We start from the raw sequence: 20,389 nt of genomic DNA, 5'->3' as shown, positions 1-20,389 counted from the left end.
CCACAGGAGGCCGCATGTCTCTCGTGAAGTGTGTGTGATGATCTGTGTGTATCTCAGTGTTTGTAGTCTCTGTAGACTTCTGTTTCCCATAGCTTTGCTGGGCTATGAAGGTCTGTCTGAGAGTCCCAATGCCCGCTGCTGTGCAGGCAGCGGCTGCTGTAACGTTACTCAGTGCTCCCCAGCGCCTCGGGAAGAGCAGCTCGGTGCGATGTGATGTGATGTGCTGGGTGGGAGGTGCGTTGTGTGGCCGCCCCGCCCCGCCCCGCCCTCAGCGCCGCCCCGCAGCCCGGCCCGCCATTCCGCTCCGCTCCGCCCAGGGGCGGCCCGCGGCCTGGTTCCGGCTGGAGCCGCGGTTCTTTGGGCCGCAGAGCCATGGAGGATGCGGATTACTTCGAGGGCAGCGCGGCGGAGTGGGGCAACGAGGCGGACGGAGGAGCGGTGAGAGCTGGGGGGCGTGAGGCGGAGCGGTGTCGGGCCTGAGGCGGAGCGGGCGGGTGGGAGCCTCCCCTGGTGCGGGACGGGGGCTCGGAGGGGCGTCAAAAGGAAGGAAACAGCAGCGAAATGGGGCTGGGATTGTGCATGATGCATTAAAACATATTGTTCTGGGTAACGGGTCGTGTGCTGCTCTGTGTGTGAGCCCAAAAATGGCCTGGGTGTGGAAATACAGGGGGTGCACCTGAAGTACCAGAGGTGGCTGATGTTGTGTTTGCAACTAGCAAGATGATGAGGATGGAGAGGGAGAGGATGATGCTGAAGTCCAGCAGGAGTGTCTGAAGAAGTTTTCAACCCCTGACTACATCATGGAGCCGTCGATATTTAACACGCTGAAAAGGTGGGTGCAGCTCAGTGTGCGGTGCTGATGGTTTATATTGAAATGTGGGAATTTTGCTTTTTTTTAATAGAAAATAACATAATTTTCCCTGATCTTCCCCTCAGGTATTTCCAGGCAGGAGGTTCTCCAGAAAACGTTATCCAGCTTCTGTCTGAAAACTACACGGCGGTGGCGCAGACAGTGAACCTGCTGGCAGAGTGGCTCATTCAGACGGGTACGGGGGTGATGTGGTGTAACTTGGCTCTATTCCCATCTCCTGCCTAATGTTAAATTGTTGAGTTCCTCCTGTTCTCATAACAGAATGTTATTGGAAAATGTAAGAAGTTTGATCAGATTGCTCTGACAAAGCTTTTTTCCTCCTCCCCCTCCACCTCTTCTATACAGGTGTTGAGCCAGTGCAAGTTCAGGAGACAGTAGAAAACCATTTAAAGAGCTTACTTATCAAGCATTTCGACCCTCGGAAAGCAGATTCCATCTTTACAGAGGAAGGAGAGGTGTGTATGAAATCTGTCTCTTCACCTTTATGTGAGTATCCACTTGTGCCTATGCAGATGACTTTGTGTGATGGACCAGGAGGTGGTGGGTGAAGGAACTGCGTCTTCTAAGCGCTTTACTTAACAAATAACTGCATTTGGGAAACTGTCTGTATTTTGCTGGACCCTTGAGAGGTTTTGATAATTTGAGAAAGTTATACAGGTATAATAAAGTCCTTCATAGCAACTCATTGGATTCTTCAGAAACAAAAAGCTTACTTTTAGCCATCTTCACAAGTTGAAATTCTTACAGTTGTTTCTATTGCTTTGATCTGTCAGACTCCAGCTTGGCTTGAGCAAATGATAGCACATACAACATGGAGAGATCTCTTCTACAAGTTGGCAGAAGCCCATCCAGACTGTTTGATGCTTAATTTTACTGTGAAGGTAATACACTGAAGTGTAACACATAAGAATATATTTAACAGGTTTATTGTTGGCTGCAGTGTTACCTGTAATTCACATGTGTTCCTGTTGATACTGCTTATTAAAAGGTCACAGCAGGATGAGCACGTATTGGTGGGAGGAATTGCCTTACAAAATATACAAAATAGTACAAAATATACTAGTTCTTATCCTGCCTTATTGACACTGTTGGCACAAACTCTCGTGTCAGAAGATAGTCTTACCTCATATGGAATGTATAATTCATGTAGTTTCCTATGCAAACCACAAATCCCTGTCAGTCTGTGCTTTAATGGAACGCTTCAGCTTCTTACCTCTCTGGGATAGGGAAATGTTAGACTGTGTCTATTTCAGAACAGCACATTATGGTTTACTTTCTTTCTTACTAATGAACATGAAGTCTAAGAAATGCATGCAGATGAAAATCTCATGTTCTGTGTGTTCTAGACTCACTGAGATACCTGAAATATTATGTAATACGTCTTCTGTGACTTTTTGTTGTTGTTATTTTTGTTACAGCTTATATCTGATGCTGGATATCAAGGAGAAATAACCAGCGTTTCAACAGCCTGTCAGCAGCTGGAGGTGTTTTCCAGAGTTCTGCGTACGTCTTTGGCAACGATTTTAGATGGAGGAGAAGAGAACCTTGAAAAAAACCTCCCAGAGTTCGCTGTAAGTCCTCGATTCCTTTTTAGGTGGGGAAAAATGTTTTCTGATCCTGTCCAGGTAGGATGTCTCAGCATCTGCCTCAGGTGGGTGGGCTGACATCATAAAATAGGGGGTATTACTTTCAGAACAGCCCTCATAAAAAGCAGTACTGTCGTCTTTTACATTAATGCAAGATCTCAAGGTCAGTCTAATCGGTTGGCTTTGCTGTTAAGGCAGTATAACCACAGAGATGTATTTCTCATTGTCTGATAACGTTTTCAATGTATGTGTTCACAGAAGATGGTATGCCATGGAGAGCACACCTACCTTTTTGCTCAATCCATGATGTCTATATTAGCTCAAGAAGAGCAAGGAGGCTCTGCTGTGCGGCGGATCGCTCAGGAGGTTCAGCGATATGCTCATGAGAAGTAAGTGCTTGTTTGTCTATTAGTCAAATATAGGTCACCATAATTTGTAAACTGCTTCTTTTAGTCATTCACGCTTAATTTAGACCAGCAAAAGGAGAGTTCTTAGCTTTTTATTCACACTGTGGTAGAGTGAAATCACTTGCAATAGAGCACTTTTTTCAGTAGACTTAAAGTCCATAGAATGAGATACATTCCATATCAAGTATTAGGAGATATGAAATAGAATCATCAGCTCTTGGTGTTCTGTTAAAAATAATCATTTTTGTTATTTGATGCACATTTTAGAATCAAACATGGGAAATACAGGCTTGTTTCTGTAACTAGCCATGGTAAAGGATACACTGCATCACATGTGCCCTGTTGATGCAGCGGGGCTACAGCCAAGATGTCTAAATGAAGAAAATAAGCTGCTTTGTATGTTTGTGTTGCTCACCTAGAGGCCACGATGCCAGTCAGATCACTTTAGCACTGGGTACTGCAGCCTCCTACCCTCGTGCCTGTCAGGCTCTCGGTGCAATGCTGTCCAAAGGAGCTCTGAATCCAGCAGATATTACTGTCTTGTTCAAAATGTTTACGAGCATGGACCCGCCTCCAGTAGAACTGGTCAGTGGTTGTCTCTTCATCACATCTGTAAACTTCTTCTATTACAGTAGCACTCAAAATTCTGAGATCTTATTGTGCTAAATGTATTGCCACAGAACAGAAGTTAATACTGTGGCTCATCCCTCTGTCATTTTAAGTGATGTCAAAATGTGTGACTTATTTATATTATATTTTGCATTGGCTCCTTGCATTTCTTACTTTTTAAATTATTTCAAGCTGTCTTTTTATGCAGAATAAATTAATTTTTAAAACTGTACATTTTTCTCTTAATTCTCAGACTTTAATAAGATGTTTGTTTTCTTCAGATCCGAGTACCTGCCTTTCTGGACCTCTTCATGCAGTCATTGTTTAAACCAGGTGCTAAGATCAACCAGGACCACAAGCATAAATACATTCACATACTGGCATATGCAGCTAGTGTAGTAGAGATGTGGAAAAAGGTAAAGTTCAGTCCTGATCATAACGTATCCTTTTCACCCTATGGTCTAACTGTGCTGAAGAAATGCATAGTCGTTAAGTTGATCACTTTAAAATGCCGTGGTTTGTTTATTTTAGTGAGAAATGTTTCAGGATCCATAGGCAACTTTTTAGAAGAAAAAAGTACCAGTGATCTAGGATTATAAATCAAGTATCCTTTTATTTCAGTTCATAGTTACTTTTTTCTTCTAAAGCTTGCCTATGAGACTTTTGAGACATACAAAGTGATCTTGGGGTTATGGCAAGCTACAATTCCTTTGCTTAAATAACCAGAAACTCCCTGTATGTTTGTGGGTTTTGTATTCAAACTCCGCATTTTTCAGAACAAGAGAGTGAGCATCAACAAGGATGAGCTGAAATCAACTTCAAAAGCCATTGAAACTGTTCACAATCTGTGTTGCAATGAGAACAAAGGCGCATCAGAGTTGGTTGCAGAGCTGAGCACTCTTTATCAGTGTATCAGGTGAGCAGAGAAACCGGTCCCAACTTTCCTTTGTTGGAAGGAGATTGCTACTTATGAATAATGTTACAGGGAAGTGCCTTTGTGGGCAGCTCTGTGAGAACATCCTTAGTTCAGAACAAATGAGATGAGGTATGAAAGCAGCTTTCAAAATTATACATTTGACTTCTTGAATCTTTACACGAGGACATAAATTCTGGCTGACGTTGACAAGTTGCCCCTCTCACATTGCAGAGCACGTTTGGCTCTGCCTTTGGGAAAGGATGACAGATTGCTTTGTCTTTCTAACAAAGCCTTCTTAGCAATAGATATATCATCTCTTCTTAACGTTATGGAATAGCAGATATTGAACAAACTGGAACAAACTCTGGGTGTATGTTAATTATGTTGACTGCTTTTAGCATTCTGTGCTGAGCAAGAAGTGTCTTATAAAAAGAATTTTTCTCCATTCTATTTTCTTCTTTTGTGACAAGACTTGCCTTGATGTGATGACAACTTTTCAATCAAAGCTTTTCAAATTTTATTAATTCTGGCCTAAGTTAAACTATGACATTCTAGCAATCAGTAGAATATGCTGGAAGATGGCAGGTGGTTGTTTGGATTGTCCTCTTCTAAAGTAATCTCTTCCTCTGCAGGTTTCCAGTGGTGGCAATGGGTGTATTAAAGTGGGTGGATTGGACAGTGTCAGAGCCCCGGTACTTCCAGCTACAGACTGATCACACTCCAGTTCATCTGGCATTACTGGATGAGGTAAAAAGGCACAAAGTCCTGTTGAGAGCAAAAGCAGTTCTTATCCTTGTAACTACAATGACATCCAGTTCATGGTCAGTAAATGTACAAAGATGAATCTGTTTCTATTCAGAGTTATTTGGATTTGTCAGCTCTGTGTAGTGGAATAACTTTTTAATAAAGAATTTACCTCTGTCAGTGAATGAGTGCAGACTTTTCTACTAGGACCGGCACGTTGGTTTTAAAGTGAAGTTTTGATGAACGTACTTTCTCATCTTGTTTGCAGATCAGTACGTGCCATCAGCTGCTTCATCCACAAGTTCTACAACTTCTCGTCAAGCTCTTTGAAACAGAGCATTCGCAGCTTGACGTAATGGAGCAGGTGATTCTCAGAGAATGCCTTTTTTATGTTCCTTTGTACTATATATGATTGCTTAGAATAACAGTTGTTATCACAGAAGCTTTAAGAGTTTAATTTAGGATATGATCACAGATAACAAGCATCATAGTAGATACTGAATCCATGGAAAAGAGTGATGAAAATAGTACCATTTTAAGAATAAATCCTGACCTGTTGGTTTTCTTTCCCCCTCCAACCCTTCCCTCCTTATCAGCTGGAACTGAAGAAGACTCTCTTGGATAGAATGGTGCACTTACTGAGTCGAGGATACGTCCTACCTGTTGTCAGCTATATCCGCAAATGCCTAGAGAAGTTAGACACGGATATCTCTCTCATCAGATACTTTGTTACAGAGGTCAGCAGCAACAATTGTTTGTTAACGTATAGAAATAAGCTTTAATATTTGATGTTTATGTTTGGATTTGCCTCAAATCAGAAATCCTTGATGGTGAGAAAGCAGATTCTGAGCAATGTATGTGCTCAGAAGAATATGTAATTGATTACTTGTGTGGAGAAGAAAGGTCTTAAAAGTGCTACTACTTGAATGCCTTTGAGAGGACTGTGAATTAAATACTGCCTTGTCTACCTGGAATAATGATCCTGTTTTGTCTGCCATTTCAGGTGCTGGATGTGATTGCTCCTCCATATACCTCAGACTTCGTACAGCTTTTTCTTCCAATCCTGGAGAACGACAGTATTGCAGGTACTATTAAAACAGAAGGTGAACATGATCCCGTCACTGAGTTCATAGGTAAGTCGTGCTTCTTTGTGTATTTGTTACAATTCCTAAACGTGCTTAGGAGCAGGATTGCTAAAACAGGAATGCCTGCCAGATATTGCAATAGGTTATTTCATTTTTATGGGCCTGCGCTTTACAATTTTTCTTTAATTAGGAATCTGAGTAGTAGTGAGGAGCTTAAAGACAAATGCTGTTTCTGAAGAGGTGCTCCTGTCTTAGAAAAGTAAAGGAAGGAAGTAGTCTCTCATAGTACACCCATTTCCTGGACTAAAATGATCTGTTTCTTAAAATCCTACTTAATAACACCATGGAGAAATCCACGTGCAAGCAAGTAAATCGGAGTAATGTACTGAACACTTTATTTCATTTCTTCTTTTAAGCTCACTGCAAATCTAACTTTATTGTGATGAACTAAACAGCGGAAGAGTCAAGAACATGGTCACTGCTCTGACATATTCTCCACCAGTGAGGTTCTGTAGCTGGGCAACTCAGCTACAAAAAAAGAAGGAAGAAAGGACTGATTGACTTGCGTGGTGACCTTGAGCCTTCTGTCGGAGGATCATTAATGTAATTTGGAAGATGAAATAATACTGAAGGAATTTTTAATGTTAAACAAATAGTATAAACAGTATAAATCTGAACATTCTGAAGAGGGCAGCAGGAGGCAGACTTGTCTCAAAGGGAGTTCTTTTCAGTTACTTGCAGAACTTGTCTCTGACTCTGTGTAATATATACGTATATATGAAGCTGAAGAACGGGCAGGTAGTTCCCACTACAAACATTGTTCAGACAGTTCTCTGACAATTAAATCGTGAATGCTGTAGGATTTCATCTTGTGAGTCTAAAAAAGGAAAAAACTGTTGTACTTAGTTCTGTGCTGCAGAGAATCTGTGACACCTCTCCCTCACCTCTGCATTATATTACAATTCTAAATATCCTACACAAGTACTGCTATGAAAAAAAACACCTTTTATGTCATACAGATGGAGCTGTAACAATCGAGGTTAGTTTTGTATTGACACGTGACTCTGATGTGAGTGTGGTATCCTTCAGAATCTATTTTTGTTAAACAGATGCATTAATTGTTACTGGTAAGTTTCATTACCACATCAGAGTTGTGTTGCTGTCTAAAAAATGCGTGCAAAAACTTTGTTACTGTGATGTGGCTTGGTTTGTTGTTTTTAATATTTATCTCTGCTCTGTCCTGGTCGATACTAAAAAATGGGGGATTACACCCAAGATTTTAATGTACCTTTAAATAAAGGTCTGTTCTTTTCCAGAGACTTCTTACCAAGTTTCAGAGTCCACTCTTTGTTTCTGCTCACCTGCCTGGATTTCTCCAGATGTAGATGGAGATGTAAAGTGTTTAAAAGGGGCACAGAAAAGCCTGGGTGAGCCTTACAAGCACACCTGCTTCCTGAAAAACCTGTTTTCCAAAAAACAAAGGTGGTACTTTTAAGTCCAAGTGCTTATAAACTTAGAAACTGAATCATTTTGCTCTTTTTTGCTGTCAGTGATTTATGAGTGGAAACTCCAGGCTACCATGGCAGCTTGAGACAGAAGTTGGTTGTACAGATTCTTTGCTCCTCCGTAAAAGCAGTGCATCCTTCCTTTCTTCAGCCCTTCCCTCCCATTGCTGGCAGGTTTCCTAGGCACAGCTTCAAGCTTTCCTTTCTGCACACATCTTTGAGTAGACATCTAAGCGCTTAAACTTGCATTAGATCTTCTCTTCATAATATTTACATGGAATGATCGTACATACTTGGTTCCTGACTTCCTCTCTTAATTGAATTAACAGCTGCAGAAACAACTTACGCTACAGATCTTCATTTTAGGCTGTAGCCCTGCCTCATATATTTTCTTAGTGATAATGAAGAGCCGTTTGTTCCTACCTCCATTGTAAATTTGCCAGCTGTTCAAACAAATCGTACTTCTGCTTTTCTCAGTGTTTAAGCTTAATATCACTTCCGCTAAACATCTGAATTCTTCTGGATTCACTTAAGTGTATTTGGTTAGTTAATACTTAACTATGCTATTGTCAGTACTGTTACGCTCCCTTGTTCTTCTGCTGGTTGAGAATTAACTTACAATAGGCACTACAGTTCAACAGCTTTAATCCTTAGTGGCACTCTGAAGTCGCTTTACTAAGGTAAAGCAAAGAGGCAGGTGGAACTAACCAACACACTTTGTGAGATTCTTGGTTGTCTTTTTGTCTAGAGTTAAAATGTCTATCCCAGATCTTTAATGCTGAAGAGTTGAATGGTGGGTGATCAGCACCTGATGTTTTGAGTACAGTTCTTATATGTAGGAAAGAGACAGGCTTTGAAGTATCCCAGCCTGATGGAACATGGCCTAATCTCTAGCCTAAAACATGTTCTTAGATACCAAAGAGAATCGGAACAGCAAAACAATCTTAATTTCACCCTTGACTCTAGAGCAGCCTTATTCATCTGTGGGTCTTCACCACTCTGCCAGCCCTGACTTCTGATGATGAGCAGACTCCTCTGGTTTGACAGATAAAGCCAAGGTAAGTTGCAGAAATTACCCACTGAGAGGTAACAGATGGCGGAAACTGTTTTGCTTCTTGTCTAGATGAGTAAAAAGCTGTAACTTACCTGTAGGCCTGAGTGAGGCATAATTCATAGGTTAGTTTGATTCACAGTATTTTTTTGAGATCAGTTACTGAGTTGTCTTGTACACCAGCAGAATGTTTCTTTGTTCCGTGGTTATCCCTTGGCAGTTTCCTCCTCAGCTGTAGCTCAAGCTCCAGTGTGTGTAATATAACTTCACTTGAGGTGTTTTACAAAACATCATAGTCACCGCATACTGTGGCCGTCTCACAAGTTCAATTAAAGCAGTACTAATTAGCACCTCAGCTAATTAGTCTGCCGCGTAAGACTTCTTGTTAGGTACAGCAATAAACAAGTATTAAGAAACTCTTAAAATTACATACAATCACATAAGGTAATACTGTCATTTTATTACATACAATTAACAATGCCAGTTAGTGATGCTTGATACGGCACTGATTGCCACTTAGTAATTGACTCAGTTTTAGGGAATAGAATTTATGGCCTTTCCTCATATTAGTGAACAGGAGGAGAGCTCTGGCTTGTAGCAATTTATGCTTTGCCTCTCTAGAAACAAAATACCAGAGCCAGTCATAAATTAAGGCAAGGAATTAGAGCAAATATAAGATTTAAGCCCTGTTATTGCCTTGGCTGGATAAAAGCAATGAGACTTACAGAAACATTTTCTCACTGGGAGGATTTAGTTTTTGAGTATATCATGTCCAGACTTCAGTTTATGCAGATTTAAAAACAAAGTATTAAGCAAATACCATGCAATTGTTACTTTGGTATAAGCTCTAGACCCAAATACTGTGTACCCTTTTCCTGTCCCAGTACACTACATAATTTGTATTTATTTAAAAGTATATATACACACACCAGGATTTACATACAGCTTCTGGAAGAGAGCATGGTTACAATACTGTGCAACAAGGCAGAGAACCTTCATAGGTGAATTACTTCTTTAATTTTTAAATTCTGAGTAATTATCTGAAGGCAGCTTTGTATTGGTTTTACTTTGGAGACTCAGTGTGGTATTACCTGGACTAGTTTTGCATAACAGCATGATGGGGTTGTGCTGTGGAAGTTTGGGGCTATTCTTTAAGCAGATCAGGGTTTTGTTGGGATGATTCCAAAGTTATTGGGGAAAAAAAAAGGAAGATGTGGAGTGTAGAATCAAGGAAGTATAACATCTCCGTACGCACAGTCCTCTTCAACAGCAAGATTGTACTCTGCTCCTCTTCCACCTTTATATGCACTTGTCACAATTCTCAGCCACCCTCTTTCACCCTGTAGAGAATTAATTTGCATCAGTATAAGCAGAGATACTCACTTTGAAAACACAGTTATGCTACTGAATCTGTTCTGTTTTCTAAATGGGAATGATCTAGAAGCGAACCTAGAAATTAACTAAAGAAGCACTGCAGTAGGTTCACAGGACAATCTTGTTCAAGGTGAATTGATATCCCTTTCAGATAAATATCCTATATACAAGACTTGATTTTTGCTTACAGCCAACCTATACAGCTGCCTGTAACAGATGGCGAATGCCCAACAAGGGGCAGTGCTTGAGATTGAGCAGATGTTAGCTAAGTGCCTTTGGCCAAGTATCTCAGCCCTCAGCTCAGGTAGTTCCCATTTTTAATTAACTGAAAATGGAGTTCAAAGAAAGTTTTGTTTTATGTAGCTACAAATTGCTTTTGCAAGTAGAAAAACTACCTCTGTGAGAGGAGAAAACTCCACTGTTCCTCTAAGGTAATTCTGCAAGCATCTTTCTCCCCGTGTTTCCTTACCCAGGGTTCACCCCACGAGTTACGAACAATCCAGTATTCTGTTCCATTTTCTACACCCCAGCCAGCCACGGATACAATGTGATTCACTGTGGGTGAGGGGTTGTACTCCATATAGAGTCCTCCAGTGTAAGCATCCAGCTTCTCAGTAGCCATTATACCACAGCTGCAATGAAACAGAGCAAACACCTTTATAGACAGGAAGCAGGTTGGAGGCCTGGCTAAAAAGGAAAAACAAAGAAATCACCCCTTTTTATTTTGCATTTTGACTCCAGAGCTCAGTTTATCTACAAACGAGCTGCAGTGAGCATCAGTGCAGAGCTGCTACCAACTGCTAGAGGGCAGAAATTCACTTCAGTCATTAGACCGAGTTCCAGATATTTCAGTCCAATATTACTAACACATGAACATTTTCCTTATTTATTTCTACCTTTTAATAGACATGTATTTATTTACCTAATTGGTCCATTAGCATAGATTTCTGCCTTCATTTTTTCCCTTCCGCTGACAGCACCGTAGTCAGCAACTTTCCAGAGGGTGTAGTTCTTAATCACGTGGCATTCTCCAAACGTGACACATGTTCCACACTGGTTAAACTTCTTGCACTCTGCAAAGTAAAAGAGAGAATGGCCACAAGAGAATTATTCTCTTCAAGTGAATTAATGATACCATACTAAGATTCGTTTATTTTTTTCCCTTTTATGCTTAATTTGAGGAAGATCCTATAAGGAAAAATTGCTGATACGTGTCTCTAATGAACTAATTGTTTTTCTGGTAATTATACTTGGAGCCTTTATCATCATCAGTTACTGTTCTTTTCCAAATAGGCACAAGTGCTTTGATGATGAAGTGTGCTTCTCTATAGAAACAGAAACCACTCCAGTAATACTAGAACAAACATTTAATTTCTTCTTTTTTTAGGCTGAGAAGGGACTGCTACGTCTCTTGGTACATTAGAGATTATGTATCACAGACTGAAGAGATTAAATTTAGACAGTTTAGGTGGTTTAGCTTGTTTGGACACGGTTCATGTTATGCTGTCTAACTAGAGTAGAAGGCACAGAAACCTGTTCTGTTAGTCAGGCAGCAGGTGCTATGCTGAAAGGCAGGGACAAGTAATGGAAAAGCCAGGAAATGATCAGGATCTTCTACATTCAGCCTGAAACCCCACCACAAAGCAAACAGGCATCTTACTTTGGTTCTTAGCCTGGTAGTTGTTACAGGTCTCGTCTGGAATCCCGTGGTCGTGGGCGTACATCCAGACACCCGTGTGGTCTCCACCTTCACAGGATCCTGCGTTAGCACAGTCAATCACATTCTGCACTGAGAGATAGGCAGAAGGCCACGCACCTTTTCTCTTTATGTTGATTCGATCTGCAAGTATAAGCAGTAGGTAGTTGTTAGTGGAGCATGTGGGCTGTTACACGTTGCATCTAGTGTTAAAACAGTCTCCTTCACCGAACCTGTAACTACTTGTAGGCAGCAGTGTTTGTGGTTGGAAAAGGCTCAACTGCAGCAAGGCACATAGCACAGGGCAGGCTGAGTGATTGTGGGCTTTCATTACAAGCCTTTTCCATTAGAAGCTCAGCAAAAATATGCAGATAATAAGATCTGTTCAAACCCTTGAAGTGCCCTGGAGCTCTTAATTCAAATCAAAATACAAATCATGGAACCAGCGTGCTAGTCATAAGCCCATGCAGCCCAGTTGTCTGGCTCCAGGTAACAGCAGTCACGAGCTTAAAGCAGTTCAAGAACTCCCAGAAGTAACTTCCAGAAGAAGCTGCTGTGTAAACATCTCACCATTCTGCTGTCTCAGATGGGTACTGCCATCCTGCTGCCTTATTTTGTCTGAAATAGCCACTTACCTGGCAGAAAGGCTTCCTAATCAGTATTTACAAGGTGCTTTCCACAGGGCATTAACAATCTCAACTGACACAACTGTTGCAGCTTTTCTAACCCTATTAGACCTGTGACATTTAGCTACACTTTGACAGAGCTCTGTCTGCATGCTCTGGTAGTCAGTTCATTTGAATAACAGGGCCCTTCCCAGAAGTGGAAACTTCTTTCATTTCCTCATGTCTCAGAGCAGCACAGCAGGGCCCTTTGCTGCCTTAGCTGAGCTACCAACAAAGGGATGGGGACACACTGACTGCTTTTGTACCTGCTTCTACCCTCGGTGCCCCTCCAAGAAGAATAACAGAACAGGTTGGGTTGGAAGGGACTTTAAAGCCCATCCAATTCCAACCCACCATATCAGCCTGGCTCTGGGAGTCCCCAGGGAGTCCCCAGTGATGGGGCACCCAGATCTTTGGGCAGGACTGTCACAGCCTCACTGCTCCGAGTGAAAATTCCTCCCCTAACATCTAACCTGAATCTCTCCTCTTCTACTTTAAAACCATTCCCCCTTGTCTTTTTACTCTAAAGGCCATGTAAACAGTCTCCCTCCTGTTTATAAGCTTCCTTCAGCAGAACACTAGATTCCTACTCTAGATAGCAGCTCTGCAGGCACTACGGATACAATCCTTCTGCAAACAGCTTTTGAACCATCCCGGTGTTCCCCCCTCACACAATCTCTGGTTGCTCTGCTATCAGCTATTTTCTAAGCTCAAACCAAGCGGCCTTTGCTCAGGGCAGGGTGTTGGCTGGTGTCAGGACCTGCCAGTGCGCTGGTGCTGCCGTGTGCCCAGCAGGACCCGCAGTACTGCGGGATGTGCTGGTTGCGGGTGGTGCTGGCGTAGTTGATGCCATTGACGTTCCTCCAGTCCCAGCTCTGCGGGAGTTTGGCGATGTCCAGGTACTCGTGAGGCCGGGGGTATGTTCTGTACGGAGACAAGAAGCGCGGCTCTGGCTGATCGTATCCTCGTGTAAACTAAAGGGATTCAGAGACCAAAAACAAACAACAAAAACACCAGAACAAAACCCCAACTCGGCACTTCACAGCATTTCGTAACGGCCCGGCCCGGCGCTGACCTTCCCTCAGCCCCGTGACACCGCAGCTCCGGCAGCGCCTCGGTGCCGCTCGGTCCCGGTACCGCCGGTTCGGCAGAGCTCACCTCAGCCCCGGCGTCCTGCGCGGGGTCGGCTTGTAGCAGTGCTGCCCCTCCTTGACGTACAGCCCGGCCCGGCAGGAGCTCAGGCAGCCGCACAGCAGCAGCACAAAGGCCGCGAGGCGCCGCGCCGGACCGGCCATGATGAGCGGCACCACGGAACCAAGCGCAGCGCCGGCAGGAGGGGCGGAGAGACGGGGCGGGGCGGGGCGGGGCGGAGCCGCTCGGTTACATGGGCTGTGTAGGGCTGGGGGGGTGGTCGTGAGATGGGCTGAGATGTGAGGCTGTGCTGCTGGGGGCCTCCAGCTGACCCGCTGTGCTTAGTTAGTATGGTTAGTAGCTCACAGGCAGCTCCTCCTCAGTCCTCAGCGCGTTTTGCAAAAGGTCCGAGGACGATCATCCTCATTTAATGGTCAGAGAAACGGAGGCGCTGAGGAGAAAGGGGACAAAACCAAGAGCAGAGCGAGAGCGGGGCTGTGGCAGGAGGAGCCGGGTCTCTGAACCCCCCCTGCAGCCCAAAGCCGGGTCTGTGTGACTGAGCCGTGACTGCCTGCCCAGCAATGGAGCCAGGTCTGAGAGAGCCCCAGGGAAGGACGGACCGGCTGGGACAGGGATAAGGTGAGTTACAGCGCTGAGGATGTCGTTTGTGGCTCTTCATTTCAAATTTAAAACATAATCTCTGCTACCGTGAAAAAACTGGTTCCTTGTAAGGAAACTCTGTAAAAAAAAAACAAACAAAAAGGCATCCCAGAATCATAGAATGCCCCCTGTGTGGGGGGTTTGTTGCTAATGTGTGCTGGAGTGGTGGAAAGTGAAAAAAATAAGCCAGAAAAATACAAAACAAAACAAAAACTGCCACCCAACCCAGCAACCACAAACATGGGTTGGTTGTGGTCCTTCCTTACGCCCATCACCACGCTGTGGTATCTTGGGCCCGCTCTGCTGGTCAGGCTGATAACGGGAGCTGTGGGACAGGCTGTAACAGCTGGGCTCGGTGCCGAGCTGCCCCTAATCTCTGCTGTGCCAAAAGTTGCTCAGAACCAACCCTACCACCACGTCCTGCTCTTTCCCTTGTGACACACGCTGCTAATCTGCAGCAGCACGCGTTCACATGGCTGTCCCTGGGAAGTGTGTGTTTGTGCAGCTGACAGGCTTGGGGCTTCTCTGCAGTGAAGCATGGCAGACCTGCAAACAAACAAACCTACACAGGAACATGCTTTTCATACAGGTTTGGTATGAAGAGAGATGCGGGGCCGCATAGGGACTCTCTCTCCTAGGGAAGAGCCAGAAAAGAGGCACAAAACCACTTCAAAGCACTGGGGAACCTCGTGTCACATACAGTAATCATAAAGACTGCGTTAGGAATTGCTTCAGAGGAGGAACATGACTCCCAGGAGCTATTATTAGCAAGAGACAGAAAGCAATGTTTCGTGATTGTATATTGCATATTTTTTTCACTTCCTTTTTTTTTTCTTCCTCTGTGCTTGTGAAATGCCACCAGTGAGCGCTGATGAAATTATGTTGCCAAACATTTTGGACAAAGAATTGGGGTCTTTGGCATCTTCATTACTTGTAGCTATTATAAATTAATACATTGGATATTTTAGTTGCTGTCTGACCACTTGGGTCCTTGCAGCCCCCAGTCAGAACCCAACAGAAGGGCACGGAGCTGGGGTGGGGTCAGGCTGCATGTTGGGAAAAGCCTCTGCACCAAAGGGCGGTGGGCACAGCCTTGACCTCAGTTATAGATCTTGCTTTTAATGAAGACAATTTATAGCTTGGCAGGGGGTGACAGGGCATTTCCTAGCTCCTTTTTGTGGTGCTAAACTTTGTCTTAGCAGTAGTTATCTGCTCCTGCATTGGCTGGTGGGAAAAGTGGAAGTCAGCTGTGGTGGGGAAGTCTGCAGCCCATTGATTTTTCTCTTGTAACAAAATGAAAGCTCGTGGATTCCTTATCACGGGGAACCCATAATGTGGTAAAAGTTACTTTCAAAAAGCCCAGTCCTTCCAGTGCCATCTCTTCAAAATAACCCAAAGTGCTTTTCCTAATTATAGTTCTTCCTCCTGTCCTTAAAAATAACACTTGCAAAGCAGCGGCAGTCAGATGACACAAACAAAGTGCTGTGTTTCCAGAAGACAGTCCATCCTGGGCTTCTGCTGCTCGATGATATTGGCCCTGTTTATCAGCAGGCAACCTGTAACGTTTCACTCAGCCTTGTATTATTTCCTCAAGTGCAGCAAAGCATTTTGCACTGTGGGCATTATAATTGCACTGGAACTGGTGTTTCACTCTAGTGTTTTCCTGGAAAATTCCGATGCTACCCCTCAGATACAAAGAAATAAGAAAAGTTCTATAAGCAATATTGGCCTTCTTAGTGGTGGGAGGGAGGAGTGAGAACAGAGAGAGCGTCTGCGAGTTAATCACTGGTTGATCCACTTCTCAGATTGGCTGAAAATTATGGATTCTTATTAAATGTTTGAGCAGCATGTGGGGAACTGGGAGTGTGCTGTGATGTTCAGGTCTTACAAGGTACTTTTTCTTGCTGGCTGTGTTCCTCTTCTTCATGCAGTTGTGCACTGCAAATAATGCTTCAAAGTGAACTGCAGGTTTGCCAGGCAGTGTGCTGGTGTTGTCGTTATAGGGAGTTAATGCTCGGGAGCTGTTATTGTTTTTATTATGGATGTTGCACAGTGTGACTTTCATTATGTGTACAGTTTATGTGGTAGAGCTGAGGTACTTAGCGCTGTTCGTTTTGGGCTGTACTCTTTCTGCATGAATATGTATTTCTACGTATGATATGCATAAAGTATTTATGCACAAATACGGTGTGCACAGCCTTGAGTCACGCTGCTGCACAAAGAACTGGACTTCAGTGTTGTGTGTATGTGACAACGGTCTCTTCCAAGCAGTGAGTAGGTGCTTTGCCTCCTTGTGAAACATCTGATGAGCCACTTGTGCGGAGTCAGCTACACCCCTTGCTGGCTGAGTGACAGTCCCCGCAGTATAAAAGGGCCCTGAGGGGCAGACTGTGCTGGGTGCAGCTGATACAGCAGCAGAACGAGGGCTTCTCCCAGGGCCTGCGGATAGAAAACCTGTGCTGAGTTGTAGCTACCAACAGTTAAACTGCACAAAATGCGTGAGATCGTGCACCTTCAGATTGGCCAGTGTGGAAACCAAATTGGAGCTAAGGTATGGTCTCCTTTCAATATTACTAATTAGGAATAAGTGCTATCATTGCTACCAAGTCAAACATTGTTACAGATGGGGATTTTGAAGGAGGGACAGTTACTTTGTTGACTCAGGGATAGGATGAAGAAAATGCCAGCCGTGATCATGAGTATTTTGATGTAAACACAGTAAGGTGGACTTGCTCTTCATGCAAAGGTTGAAACTCAAAGAGTGAAACATCTGCAATAACTGCAGTACAGTGTTTGTAAGTGCTCCAGAGTGTTACTGCTGGGACTGTGCTCCCAGGAGCATTAATCCAGCCTGCAAATGACCAGGACAAGTGAAGGAGCCAGTGATTTCTGGACTGTAAATTTGCCCTGGCAGTACTTTAGTTCAGGTGCACAGCACTGACTGCCACATTATGATCATTGGTGTGGGACTGTATTATTCTGCAGAGTGACCTGTGCTATCAGTGTACAATGAGGCTTTGCTAAGTGAAGGGTTCCTGCCTGCTTAGAGAGACAGCTGTGCCATTTGGAGTGCATTTTTGTAGGTGAAACAGGGGTTTAGAGAGGTCAGTCACTGCTGACTTTATGTACAAGGAGGAAAAAAGCCCAAACGTTGCTTTGTGCTGTTTGATGTCTAAAGCATCTTATGGTGGTAGCGTGGTAGTTGAAGTGTTGTTCCATTGTGTTCTTCCTCCACTTCTTGCTCTCACAAATCTCACCTTGGTTTCTTTTATTGACACATGAAGCTGTGGATGGCCAGGAAACGTAATGCTAGACAGTTTAAGTGCAGCCATTTTGAACAGTTAATCATTTTTCTGTTGTATTTGCCCTGGGAACCACTTAGGTCTAACAAGACCTATATGAAAGCACACAATACAAAAACATACCAGGCACATGTTGGCAGTGTTGTGTTTGTATGGTTAAAATGAGACTGGAAGTTAAACCAAAAGACCTTTAAAGTTAGAATAGCTGGGTCATTATAGTCACTGGGTGGGTCTACATTACCGCTATGGCAGCTCCAAGATAAGAGCCCCAGCACAGGGCAGCCATATGAACGTCAAGATAAAAAGTACTTGCCTGAGGCAGCTTGGCCATGCCACAGCCCCACTCATACATGACAGACACCCCTGCTGCACACATTGCCCTGAAAAAATGTATTAATTATGACTTTGAACCTCTTTCTTTTTCCAGTTCTGGGAGGTGATAAGTGATGAACATGGAATCGATATTGCTGGAAACTACTGTGGGAATGCATCGCTGCAGCTTGAGCGAATTAACGTGTACTTCAACGAGGCTTATTGTAAGTGCACAGCAATGGGGAGTCAGCAATTTGCAGGGCCAACAGGGAGGTTAAAAAATTAATAGAATTAAAGAGATTCCTTCCCCAAAACCTGTGGGTGGGTTGGATTCTTTGGAATACATTATAATCCTGTCTCTTATTTGTAACAGTAGTTGTTTGTTTTCTTTTTTCTAGCCCATAAATTTGTGCCCCGTTCTATCTTGGTGGACCTGGAGCCTGGGACAATGGACAGCGTACGATCTAGCAAAATAGGCCCACTATTTCGACCTGACAATTTTATCCATGGTATGTACAGCATGCTGTTAGCAAACAAACCGAGGCTAACGGTCCCAACTTGCCTTTACCTCTCTTAAAAAGAAAAAAGCCTACTCTTGTTAATGTGGTTGTCCTTTCTGTAATTCTGCTTCCAGGTAATTCAGGTGCTGGAAACAACTGGGCTAAGGGCCATTACACAGAAGGAGCTGAACTGATTGAAAATGTCATGGATGTGGTCAGGAATGAGTGTGAGAGCTGTGACTGCCTGCAGGGATTCCAGCTGATCCATTCGCTTGGTGGTGGTACAGGCTCAGGTATGGGCACGCTCCTCATCAACAAAATCCGAGAGGAATATCCCGACAGAATTATGAACACTTTCAGCGTTGTTCCTTCACCCAAAGTATCCGACACAGTTGTAGAGCCCTATAATGCCATCCTCTCCATCCATCAACTAATAGAGAATACAGATGAAACCTTTTGCATCGACAACGAAGCACTATACGACATATGTTTTAGAACTTTAAAGCTCACCAATCCCACCTATGGGGACCTCAATCACTTGGTGTCCCTGACCATGAGCGGTGTTACCACCTCACTCCGTTTTCCCGGTCAGCTGAATGCAGACCTGAGGAAGCTGGCTGTTAACATGGTGCCCTTTCCTCGCCTGCATTTCTTTATGCCAGGCTTTGCTCCACTAACAGCGCGAGGTAGCCAGCAGTACAGAGCCCTCTCAGTGCCAGAGCTTACTCAACAGATGTTTGATGCACGCAACATGATGGCAGCCTGTGACCCCCGTCGTGGGCGTTATTTGACTGTGGCGTGCATCTTCAGAGGCCGGATGTCTACCAGAGAAGTGGATGAACAGTTGCTGTCCGTCCAGACCAAGAACAGCTCCTACTTTGTGGAGTGGATCCCTAACAATGTCAAAGTGGCTGTGTGTGACATACCGCCACGAGGACTGAAGATGGCAGCTACCTTTATTGGCAATAACACGGCCATTCAGGAGCTCTTCATCAGGGTTTCCGAACAGTTTTCAGCTATGTTCAGAAGAAAAGCGTTTCTCCATTGGTACACTGGGGAAGGCATGGATGAGATGGAGTTTTCTGAAGCAGAGGGAAACACCAATGACCTTGTTTCTGAGTACCAGCAGTACCAAGATGCCACTGCAGATGTTGAGGAATATGAAGAAGTGGAAGCAAGCCCAGAAAAGGAAACATAAAAACAATGGCAGTATAGAACATTCTCCAAGTAAGCCTGTTGTCATGCACTAAAGGAAAAGCATTAGCCACAAGCCGCATATCAGAAGTAACACCTTCCTTAAGATAGTTTTCCTCTCCAAAATTACAGTACAGTGCTTTGGAAATGAACAGCAGGTGTGCTCTACTTCCCTGTCGACATTAAATCACTCCCAGAAAAGATCCACTATGAAGACAGGTTCCCTTGTAACAGTCTTGTAAATGTATTCTCTTCTGGAATATTATTGCTAGATGCTGCATGTACTATACAGCCTGTGTGTGTCTATTGGGATCACAAACAATAGCAGATGATGTTATAAACTCATTGAATTTCCTTATTTTCTATTATTATTTTTCTATGTTAGCAGCCCTGTCACGCTGCTGGTTTGCATTACTGCAGAGCTTGTACTCATTTTATGGTTTATTTCAGTTTCAAACTATAGCTTCAGTTATACTCGCATTCCACATTGCAAACAGTGTTTAACAGTTCTGGTGTGGTGTTCTGGGTTTTGTTTCCCTCTTTCTATGTAGTAACTATTGTAAATTTCCTCCCTGTTACTCAGTACAGCAACAGATGGAGTGGTTTGCAGCTCAATAAGTGATGTGAGTTCAATGGCAATCACTAAACGAGAAAAACACCTCGAGGAAGAAAAACATGCCTTCCACAGCCACCGACTGAACAGTGCGTTTATAATATTCCTTGAAATAAAAATATATGGCGTTCTGTAAAATACTGCAACACTTGAAAAATTTAAACAGAA

The 20,389-nt window shown here is 43.6% G+C and overlaps 3 protein-coding genes across 5 annotated transcripts; 2 read left to right on the top strand and 1 right to left on the bottom strand.

Moving 5' to 3' along the window:
* The first annotated feature begins 289 nt into the window (after positions 1 to 289).
* NELFCD (negative elongation factor complex member C/D) lies at positions 290 to 7,544 on the top strand. Its single transcript, XM_015881741.2, has 15 exons — positions 290 to 438; positions 717 to 832; positions 937 to 1,046; positions 1,217 to 1,326; positions 1,645 to 1,752; positions 2,290 to 2,442; positions 2,716 to 2,846; positions 3,284 to 3,449; positions 3,755 to 3,889; positions 4,250 to 4,389; positions 5,022 to 5,136; positions 5,402 to 5,497; positions 5,730 to 5,870; positions 6,137 to 6,266; positions 6,635 to 7,544. Exons 1-15 carry the CDS (start codon positions 373 to 375, stop codon positions 6,667 to 6,669), a joined length of 1,752 nt encoding a protein of 583 aa, XP_015737227.1. The 5' UTR covers positions 290 to 372; the 3' UTR covers positions 6,670 to 7,544.
* Positions 7,545 to 9,214: 1,670 nt separating this feature from the next.
* On the bottom strand, positions 9,215 to 13,845 carry CTSZ (cathepsin Z). The gene is made up of 6 exons (XM_015881749.2): positions 13,668 to 13,845; positions 13,270 to 13,433; positions 11,809 to 11,988; positions 11,071 to 11,221; positions 10,618 to 10,780; positions 9,215 to 10,114 (listed from the first exon to the last, which is right to left on the bottom strand). Exons 1-6 carry the CDS (start codon positions 13,802 to 13,804, stop codon positions 10,001 to 10,003), a joined length of 909 nt encoding a protein of 302 aa, XP_015737235.1. The 5' UTR covers positions 13,805 to 13,845; the 3' UTR covers positions 9,215 to 10,000.
* Positions 13,846 to 13,904: 59 nt separating this feature from the next.
* TUBB1 (tubulin beta 1 class VI) lies at positions 13,905 to 20,384 on the top strand. Of its 3 annotated transcripts, XM_015881743.2 has the most exons (5): positions 16,466 to 16,851; positions 18,030 to 18,138; positions 18,313 to 18,423; positions 18,549 to 19,641; positions 20,192 to 20,384. In XM_015881743.2, the coding sequence occupies exons 1-4, from the start codon at positions 16,795 to 16,797 to the stop codon at positions 19,610 to 19,612; spliced, it is 1,341 nt and encodes a 446-aa protein (XP_015737229.1). In that variant the 5' UTR covers positions 16,466 to 16,794; the 3' UTR covers positions 19,613 to 19,641; positions 20,192 to 20,384. The 3 variants fall into 3 exon arrangements, with proteins under 3 accessions (XP_015737231.1, XP_015737229.1, XP_015737228.1); XM_015881745.2 differs by lacking the exon at positions 16,466 to 16,851 and adding an exon at positions 13,905 to 14,279 and having other exon boundaries at positions 18,549 to 20,384; XM_015881742.1 differs by having other exon boundaries at positions 16,470 to 16,851; positions 18,549 to 20,384.
* The last annotated feature ends 5 nt before the right edge of the window (positions 20,385 to 20,389 follow it).

This window comes from Coturnix japonica, chromosome 20, assembly GCF_001577835.2.
Source record: "Coturnix japonica isolate 7356 chromosome 20, Coturnix japonica 2.1, whole genome shotgun sequence".
In the NCBI taxonomy this organism is placed as follows: Eukaryota; Metazoa; Chordata; class Aves; order Galliformes; family Phasianidae; genus Coturnix; species Coturnix japonica.
Note: the sequence above shows the minus strand (reverse complement) of the source record. Positions and strands in the feature narration are given on the sequence as shown.

Excerpts from the sequence above, each read along its gene's own strand:
- NELFCD (XM_015881741.2), top strand. The coding sequence starts at position 373 with ATGGAGGATGCGGATTACTTCGAGGGCAGCGCGGCGGAGTGGGGCAAC. Across the intron at positions 1,327-1,644 it reads TCTTTACAGAGGAAGGAGAG|ACTCCAGCTTGGCTTGAGCA; the intron begins GTGTGTATGAAA and ends TTGATCTGTCAG. Across the intron at positions 2,847-3,283 it reads CAGCGATATGCTCATGAGAA|AGGCCACGATGCCAGTCAGA; the intron begins GTAAGTGCTTGT and ends TTGCTCACCTAG.
- CTSZ (XM_015881749.2), bottom strand. The coding sequence starts at position 13,804 with ATGGCCGGTCCGGCGCGGCGCCTCGCGGCCTTTGTGCTGCTGCTGTGC. Across the intron at positions 13,434-13,667 it reads CGCAGGACGCCGGGGCTGAG|AACATACCCCCGGCCTCACG; the intron begins GTGAGCTCTGCC and ends GTCTCCGTACAG. Across the intron at positions 11,989-13,269 it reads CAGCACCAGCGCACTGGCAG|ATCGAATCAACATAAAGAGA; the intron begins GTCCTGACACCA and ends TTATACTTGCAG.
- TUBB1 (XM_015881743.2), top strand. The coding sequence starts at position 16,795 with ATGCGTGAGATCGTGCACCTTCAGATTGGCCAGTGTGGAAACCAAATT. Across the intron at positions 16,852-18,029 it reads GAAACCAAATTGGAGCTAAG|TTCTGGGAGGTGATAAGTGA; the intron begins GTATGGTCTCCT and ends TTCTTTTTCCAG. Across the intron at positions 18,424-18,548 it reads ACCTGACAATTTTATCCATG|GTAATTCAGGTGCTGGAAAC; the intron begins GTATGTACAGCA and ends TTCTGCTTCCAG.